This window comes from Electrophorus electricus, chromosome 11, assembly GCF_013358815.1.
Source record: "Electrophorus electricus isolate fEleEle1 chromosome 11, fEleEle1.pri, whole genome shotgun sequence".
In the NCBI taxonomy this organism is placed as follows: domain Eukaryota; kingdom Metazoa; phylum Chordata; class Actinopteri; order Gymnotiformes; family Gymnotidae; genus Electrophorus; species Electrophorus electricus.
In genome coordinates, this window is record NC_049545.1 from 11180001 (window position 1) to 11189399 (window position 9399).

At 39.6% G+C, this 9399-nt stretch overlaps 2 protein-coding genes across 2 annotated transcripts in view; one reads left to right on the forward strand and one right to left on the reverse strand.

Annotated features, from left to right (window-relative positions):
• lamtor3 (late endosomal/lysosomal adaptor, MAPK and MTOR activator 3) overlaps window positions 1-1504 on the forward strand; it is a 2902-nt gene extending 1398 nt beyond the window's left edge. The window contains exon 7 of the mRNA XM_027023588.2: window positions 189-1504. Within this exon, the coding sequence (XP_026879389.2) occupies window positions 189-262 (74 nt within the window). The 3' untranslated portion in view covers window positions 263-1504. The remainder of the gene's footprint in view (window positions 1-188) is intronic.
• Window positions 681-6090, reverse strand: dapp1 (dual adaptor of phosphotyrosine and 3-phosphoinositides). Its single transcript, XM_027023587.2, is given in 10 exon segments — window positions 681-1873; window positions 2030-2117; window positions 2391-2476; window positions 2563-2625; window positions 2808-2855; window positions 3166-3228; window positions 3230-3297; window positions 3406-3539; window positions 4920-5042; window positions 5885-6090. Coding segments are annotated over 10 exon segments (759 nt in total). The 5' UTR covers window positions 5947-6090; the 3' UTR covers window positions 681-1849.
• Between the last annotated feature and the right edge of the window lie 3309 nt (window positions 6091-9399).

Below are 9399 nucleotides of genomic sequence, written 5' to 3' on the forward strand. Positions count from 1 at the left end.
TGTTCCTTACTTTAAATTTCTCATCCACTCTGTTCTCTCAAACATCTGTCTATCTAAGCTAAAGGTTATACAAAACCAGCACGCAGAAGAAAGATGCACTTGTGTGTATTTATATCATACTGATAACATTTGTATTTAGATCAGGCAGCTAATGTACAAGTTTTTGACTTCTGCAACTGCTATTGTAGGCTTGATCATCAGTTTGGAGAAGGAGCTTGTTCCTCTGATTGAGGAACTGAGGCAGGTGGTAGAGGTTGCCTAGGAGTCAGGCAGCATTACAACTACTGCAACATCATACACCTGGTTCAGGTCAATAGAGCCACACACGGGCATCTAGGATATTGCTATAATTCCCCTTGTGTTGACACACGTGCACCTGTATAATGTTAGCTGTGAAACTGTATTTCATGTGAGTTGCTCTTGATGCTGTATGTTTCTCTTATGAATGTAACCCTTTCTGTTGGTTTGTTTTCTTGTAATTAAAACATTTAAGACAGTGTATAAAAATAACATTTATAGAAAATTTACATTTTACAGAAGTAAATGTTTTATGCAAAGAAGACAGAACTTTTTCTGCATTCCTCCATCCTTGAGCTGAGTTGTTTGCTAAGTAGAACTGTATATTCAGTGCAAGTTCACAAACATCACATTAAAACATGTCTTTTCTCTGCTGGTCTTTGAATATTACAGCAGAGGGGAAGCCACACTATTGTGTGAACAATTCAGTTTTTTTTTAAATATAAATAAGTACACACCATACTAGAAAGGTTTAATTAAAAAATAAAATATTGGAAACTTGTTTGCAAATTTAGTTTTTTTTTTGTTATTTTGTTTTGTTTTTTGCAAAAACACTAGAAAAATGGAGATATCTTTGGTCCCTTCTTTCATGTTAGAGTCACATCATAAATCTACTTTAAATTCCATGCTCCAGAATGTGTCAAAGGTGCAGTCATAATCACCTTGATAGAACAATCTGAGCTAACGACTATCACAATGGCTGTCCATATCATTATGGGTCCACCATCATGTTTAAGACTTGGCAACAAACATTGTATGCTAAAAGCTTCCTAAGTTTTTCTCTAGACATAAACAAGTCTGCAATTAAGAGAGTGAAAAACAGCGTTAAAAATAATGGTAATTTAACATCTGTGGAGAGCTCTGGCTTGTGACCACTCATCTTTCTCCTGTGCAATTTGGTGATATCAAATCACCAAGGCTGACTACTTGGCCTCTTTCACTTATAGTTGTTGTCTGTTGCTTTGAAAACTCACGTCAAACTTTGACCTCTTTGTGATGTGATGTACTGCTAATTGATACTCATTCAAATTACTCATTTGCATAGCCGCCTTTGTAATTCTGATTCAAGTTACTTCAGATGTTAGTCTTTTCGGTGTGGTACTTCTGTTACATTGTCAGTACCTTCTACTGCACTGCTGTATGAGCCAGTGCTGCAGTGTCCTACTTGGTTCCACAGGGGAAAAATAAATTTAAATGGCCACAGTTATCATTTGGTGTCTTAGAAAACTCTGTTTATACTTTCATCTCAACACTCTTTCTTCTTCGCCTGTAACGCATTCTCACCACAGGTGGTCAGTGCAGCAGAAGGTCCTGGCATGGAACAAGGGCATGATGCATCTTGCTCAGTAAGATATATAGGATGACTTCTCACTTTATGCAATGGCAGTTGCCATTGGAACCAGTACAGGCCCTAGGATTACAATGGCCAGAGGACCCTAATGAGATATAGACCTTTGATCTCTGACTTCATCCCATTACATCTCGTCATACCAACATGGGCACTCCTCGCACAATGTCAGCCATTCCTTCACTTCTTGCCCCATCTTCACCATCATCTGCCTTTTTTTATCTGTGACTGGGAAAAAATGGCAAGATGACTAAGGGAAAGTGTGTCAATGGAAATCATCCATGAGTAGTCTGATGACTTTACAGAAATTATGACCCATGGGACCAGATTTTCCTTATAGTTAATTCTATTTCTGTTTATTCATAACTTTTTTTTTTTCCTTACCAGTTTCCAGCGCAGTATCTTTATCCATTCATCAGCTTCCGCGCCGGACTTGGCACACAGATAAAATGTTCTCTCAGGGAACACTAGACTATTACATGAAAGCAAGAGACAAACAAGACAGAATATTTTGTAACATGTGCACAAGAAGGAGTAGTGAGTCATTGTAAAAGTGTTGCTTTGGGCTACCTTAGATAAAACAAGATGTAATGGGGTTTTGTTTTTTTGTTTTTTAATAAATAAGACTGGTTTGGATAGGATAAAACATTCTGCCTGTGAGAAGGTGCTTCTTGTTTCACTTCCCCCATTTCCAACCTTACACATTAATAGAAATATGAAGCAAAGTCTAAAGCAATCATCTCACCAGAAGCAATTAACCCTGTGCTGACTGTAATCAAACTGAACAGCAGAGCACGCCGTCAGATCCAGGGTACGAATGGGGTCTGCAAACTGACACGAAAAAAGAAAATTATGAAATGAATCGTTTTTATTGACAGTTACTGCTTAGACTAAATACAGTGTGGTTTTAAACTTACCATTTTGTCTTTGAAGTATTTAAGCTCATTTCTATTTAGTGTGAACCATCTTTGTTTCCAGTTCTAACAGAAAGCAGAGGGAAAGTATCGGGTAAAAGGTACTCAAAGGTGTCTAGCCAAATAACTGATCTCATTAATTAGTTATTCATCACAGATGAATCATTATTGTTATATTGTTAATGCTCATATTTCAAAATGTGTTGTGCACAGTACACAGCAGAAGAATTAGTAATGGCTCTCCATACCTTTATAATAGCTCCTTGTTTCACCAGATAGCCTTCTTTTGTGCCTAGCTGAAGAAAGATACAGACAGTAAGCAATATGAAGTATAATTTGTATATATGTATAATTTGTGTCCATTTTAAAGAATGCAAATGAGATTATTTGCTTTGTAAATGAGGGTTAATTTTGCAAATGAAACTTAAAAATATGGGGGGAAAAAAGTCAGATTTTTATCATAAAATAGTATTTCTATCTTTTAAATTTCATTGATAGACTATTTTCAGTACATACTATTGGATTATTAAATGTACCAGTAAACTTCAGTAATATGCTAAAATTAGCAGTTGTTTTGGAAAGGAGTGGGTGTGTTGCCAAACATACTGATGGGGCGCTGGCGATCAGGTCACCTTCATGGCGACCTGTCTGCATGGCCGTGTGAACACACCACAGACTCATAGATGGAGGGCTCCTCCACCTGTCGGGGGTATGGGAACCGAAGCACTATTAGGTTGCCTGTGCGACAGCAAGAGAACACTGATTCAGAGAACACAGTTACTATTCTGAGACCAGAGAAAAAGGAAAAGGTATGTTTTTGTGTGTGTGTGTGTGTGTCAGTCAAACCTGTTTCACTGCCCAGTAGTGGCTGGTTGGCGAAGTGACTCATGAAATCCTGAAGGGAGGGAAACTCATTGAAGCCAAACGAGTATTTCCCACACTGTCGTTTCACATGGAAGTGCTTCACTGAATCCTTTGCCCTAGAGGAGACCAGGAATGGCCTTCTAATCGGCCTCTGATACCTTAAGTGTGTATTACAACTGTCCAAGAGGTCTGTTCTGAACAATGTTCCACATTCACATTTTTTATATAATGTGACCTATACTATCCAGTGTGGCGGGGGGCGGGGCGGCTGGGGCTGGGGGGCTTTGGCTCTGTCAGTCCAGATTATGAATATGCTGGACAAGGTGACAAAAATGAGTAGGAACATTATTGGTTCTAATATGAATAGCATTCCCAGCTCTCAGAGCAGACCATCAGCCTTGCTCTGAGGATATGGAATGATCCATCCCACCCAATTTTCAGAGAGTTCTCTCCCCTCCTCTTGGGACGCAGGTTTCGAATGCCAAAAACAAAATAAGCCATTGTGCTGAGGATCATTAGGTTACTGAATAGTTTAGATACAGGAATAGGGACACATTAGGTAATGAACTTTTTAAAATTGTTGTTATAGATTGTTGTGTCCTTTTGTCACTGATGTTTTAATGTTTTTAGATGTTTGGTGGTGTTTATTTATTGTTATTTCTTGTCTGTGTTTATTTTTGATGTGGCTCTTTGTGTGCAAGACAAGTTCCCTTCAGGGCAATAAAGGTTTCACATCAATCAATTGAGTCATGGGGGGAAAAAGCAAGAACCACACTATTCTGGCTGACAATGGCCTCAGCATTCACCAAAACTAGAATTTATAATAGCTTTATTGTCATCTGTAAGTGCTATAAAATTAAATTATATCCCAGTTAGTTAACTCTGATGCTGTCCTTTCAATGAAGAAATATACAACAACCCCCCCCCCCCCCCAAAAAAAAACCTGAACAAACCAAAGTGAAATATGAGTATAAGTTAGAACTCTGTCAGTGCACAATCAGCATAACTGAATAGGTCTGAATATATCATTGCATTCAAAGCACATCCAGCCGTAATTTCACAGACCCTGCACAATATGAAAAAAGCTCAATATAATCCTATAATTAATAGTCTTAAAAATAAAATTGATGAACTGAAACATTTTAAATTAACAAGAGTCTATATTAGACAAAAATACATTTCAGTGGTCTTAAATGCACAAAAAAAAGTAATCCTTTGTATTATTTACATTCATTTTAAGTTTGAGTTCATGCATCATACAGGAAGTGCTTTGACACTGGCCTTCCTGAGAGCAGCTCTAGAATAGCCAGCCCTGGCGAACATAAGCCCATGAACTATATCCAGTATATCATGCTTAACCATGTTGCCGTCGTTACCCTACTTTGCCACCACTAAAAGATGGAAGGGACAGCACATGTTTAACATCCCTACAGACACAGACATGCATATGACAGAGACAGGAATAGGTAGGCTACTGGGAAGGGTGGCTAACTAACCTGACAGATATGGCAAAGCAGTCAGGTCCTTTGTTGCTGTTTCTGAGTAGGAAACTCCCATCTACACCATTTGACAAGAGCAAAGCTTCAGCTGCATGGCGAGATAAATCATAATGGTACCAACTACACACACACACACACACACACACACACACAGATAGAGAGAGAGAGAGAGGTTAGCTCATCATTTTCATTCTAATAATTCTTTAGATAAGAATTTCATGGAGTTTGTCCCTTTATGTAAACATTAAATAATGACAGACTATATGCTATGAAGATGCTGCATATTGTTATATCATATTGAATTAATGTTGAATTGCTGATTTTTCATTGGTATTCACTTATGTATTAGTCTATACTTTAAGTACAGCATGCTGCTATTTTAAATAACAACAGTGTTAAAACCTAAATATTATGGAGCAATTAGTTTAGTATGTATGCCAATCTTCAGATGCAACCATGAGACTTGTGGACAAACATTTAAATTATGAGACATCCTTATAAACCTCTGGGTTATTAAGAAAAATGTCTTTCGATTGCATGAGTACTGTAATATTTTAAATAATGTAAAAGTGAAAACTGAAAATTAGAGTGATCTTGTAAAATGAGGCCAGTCTAAAAAGCACTTTTGAGAAACGTGGTCTTTTACCACCCAAGTCTTTTATCGTTGTTTCGTCAAGGCACTGTAACAGGGTTTTAAACAATGACGCGAACAAGGACGGTACCTCGCAATCCATGAATACCGAACATGATGAGTGAAAACGGGATACACGGAAAAAGTAAGCGACAAAAGGAGGCTTATCACGTGCAGCAGGTTTGACAAAGTAATTAAGAAGCACTAACAACTTTTTTTTTTTAACATTAAACAGACACAAAGTGACGAGTCATAACCTGAACCTTTATTATTAGATACATATTATTGCTTAATTGTTCATGAATCAAAGTAAAAACCTGCTTCAACTCACCCAACTGACTCCAACTCGTCCAGGTCATCCCCGTAGCTGCGTGTAGAACTGCAAACGCTCATGTTTGAAGCGTTTGCCCTCGTGTCTCTGGTATGTGAATTAATAAGCACTAAGCATTAATAATTTCGTGTGTCTGGAAACTTCAAGATGATTCATTTGGCGAGAGAATCTATTTGAGAGATAATTTGAAGACTGTTACCAGCTAGAACGCGTCGAAGAGGAACTACGATAGGCACGCCCACTTTATCGTCGTCTCGGCGGAAAAAATGACGAAAGTAGCATTACATTAAAGTCCTGAATACAGACCTATGACAAGCGCCACGCGTAGGATATATCATGGGAACTTTTAAAATGCTCTGTAGATATTAGAAAATGTGTCTATTTATACTACTTACAGTTATATCAGGATATATACATACATTCTGAAATCTGGAACGTTTAGAATGGGGAAATTCCCTCCAGAATTCCGGACCCAAAGGAGCACAAGTTTTGAGAATGAATGAATGAAGTTTTATTGATGCAGCGCCTTTCAAGGAACCCAAGGTCGCTTTACAGTTAACACATGCAGCTTTTGCATCCACACGCCAGTAAGAAGCGACACCCAACTGTACACAGTGTACTCTCAGCTGGAACCCTCAGCCCCCTGGGGGACTGAATCGGGTGCAGGGAGGAGAGAGGAGACAACACCCGGGATAGAGCACCTTCCACCACAGGGCATGCAGACACACATTCATTCAAACACTGACACTAGGACGACTTTACTTTATTAGACATGCAGACACACAATGATGCACACACACCAAGACAATTTATTTGGGATACCCAATTTTACCTAACCTCCATATTTTTGGACTGTAGGAGGAAATCAGAGAACCAAGAGAAAATCCACACAAAGACGAGGAGAACACTCCAGTGAGTCGCTCTGGAGCCCTGGCTGCTAATGCCATGGTGAAAATGTAAATGTAAAGATGACGGGGGAGAAAGACTAAACAAATTCCTGAATACACTGAATACAGGAGAAATAGATTCCAGGTGAGTAACTGCAGTGTACTAAGATATGTAGAGATATTCAGAATTGTAGTGAACTACACAAGGCTTCCAGAGAAATAGGACGTTTCGGGCAGAAGTCCTTGAAGCACTGCTTGCACAGCTGATGAAGATTAAGGACCTTTGTCCTGTTTCTTGTGTACTTTGATGACTTTGGTAAAGGAGGCTGGGGGTTTGAATCCCAACCAGGGTATCTCCAGTGTGTTCCCTTCGGCAAGGGAAGATGCTGTCACATGCTGGGTGACCAGGGCAGTCTGATGAAAAGTGGACTATTAGAAAAAATACAAAACATTCACAGACAAGAGTGGAGAAAAGAGAACTGTTGGAAAGCTACTACATAAGGAACCATATTGTGTGAAAGTATAAGCAGAGGATGTGGGAACTATGGATGTTTCAAAACCCAACATCTAGACTAATACTGAAACAACTAGCAACTCAGTGTTCCAAAATCTGCAAGTGGCAATTGCTGTCACAACTAGAGATCAGTGAAGTACAACATAAATGCTGTGTCAAGGGGGATTCAGAACAACAAGTCAGAGAGGAGATATCATCATCATCATCATCATCATCATCATCATCCTCCCCACACCCCAAAATTGGGAACCAAGACCCAATGAGTCCATGCACCAAGCTCAGCACTAGGGCTGCTGATCTGAGATTCTGAGATTGAAGATCACAGCTAAACTGGAGAGACTGCCAAGCCATAGCAGACTACCAAGACCAAACAAGGTACATGAAAGGCTGCTGGAAGATGTGAATGAAGCTCTACAGACAATCACTACTGTGACCAAAACTGAGACCAACCAGATACTATATGCCACATCAGCAGTGATACTTGATGCAAGACGCAGACCACAGCAACCTCGCTGAACAGGATCTAGTAACCATCACACTAGCAAATGTCCAAGAAAGAGTCTGGACAGCTCCAGGCCCTGACATGGTCCATGCCTACTGGCTGAAGAAGCTAACAACACAATTGAACCTATCCTGAATGGTTAACTGAAATCCTACAAATGGCTGGATTGAATGACAGCATGGAGGCACTAATCATGACAACAGAGGAACAAGCTCTGTATACAAGATCAATAGAAGCTGAGATCTACCACACCAGAAAGGAACCCAGATACAGACTGTGCAACAATGCCGCTGAGACAATGAAGCACATAAAACAATGAAGCAGAGCATACATGGAACGCCACAGGCTGGCATAGTACAGAGAAACATTTGTGCCATGTACGGACCAGAAGTTCCAAGGTCAAAAAGTGGTATACACTTCCAAAGGTGGTAGAGAATTACCATGCTAAGACCCTGTGAGACTTCCAGATACAGACAGACAAAATGTTAATGGCTAACCAATCGGACATAGTAGTGGTGAATAAACAGCAAAAGAGGGCTGTAGTGATAGATGTAGCAATATCAAGCTATAGCAACATCAGGAACAAGGAAAACAAAAGCTCGAGAAATACCAAGGGCTGAGAGAAGAGATGGAAAAGATGTGGAAGGTGAAGGCAACAGTGGTTCCAGTAGTAAATGAAGCACTAGGGGCTGTGACCACCACCTGGGAGAACAGCAGATCCCAGGAAATGTGGCGAACTAAGGCTGTTTGCACTGCATGTCATGTATATTTAAAATCCATTACAACAGCAAATCATAGATGATGCCTTAAGAGATCCTAAAGTCTCAGGTATGCTTTAATAAAGGCAATCAAATGAACCAGTGTGCTAATTACATTCACTGACCAATTCATTAGTAGCACCCATATTATAGGTATACTGTCAGAGACTACCCCATCTGTGGCCATGCAGAAGTTGTTTGGAAGCTTCAAGTGCAGTGTTTCTTGACCTTGTCCACCAGTTGAAATGTTTTTCTGCAAGCTAGCTCCCAGAACGTCTGTACGAGATATTCACAACTCTTATTCAACTGTCCAGGTGTGTTAGGAAAATGTGGACCCTGTAGAGTGGGTTAATCAAACACTGTTCTATGCCTTCACGGTTAATGCTTGACCACAGGGCCATATTTGGCAAGATATTTTAGAGTGACAGACTGATCTGATCTTAATAATGATAACACTATGAGTAAAAATCCAGCAGAATTTCTGTGCATGACACACTTATATAAATGCTATAGCCATGCCAGTGTCATTGCTATGTTGTTCCTACACCCAAATAATAAACTAATAATAGTAATAATAATAATAATAATAACTTTAACAGCCCTAGTGCCACAGGGCATGGAGCAGGACAGACCTCTCTCAGTGGAGACAGATATTTATTAGACAAACCACAAACAATAGACACAATGGCACTCATATAAAACAAGCAGGGTGAACAGGAGCAATGTCTAACACGGCCACGACTACAATCACAACCAGGTTTAAAGACCGATAAAGAGGCACACACCAACAGGGGTTTAGATGCATACATAAACAACAGTGAACCAGGTGCAGGCGTGTGCTGACAAGGGGGTGT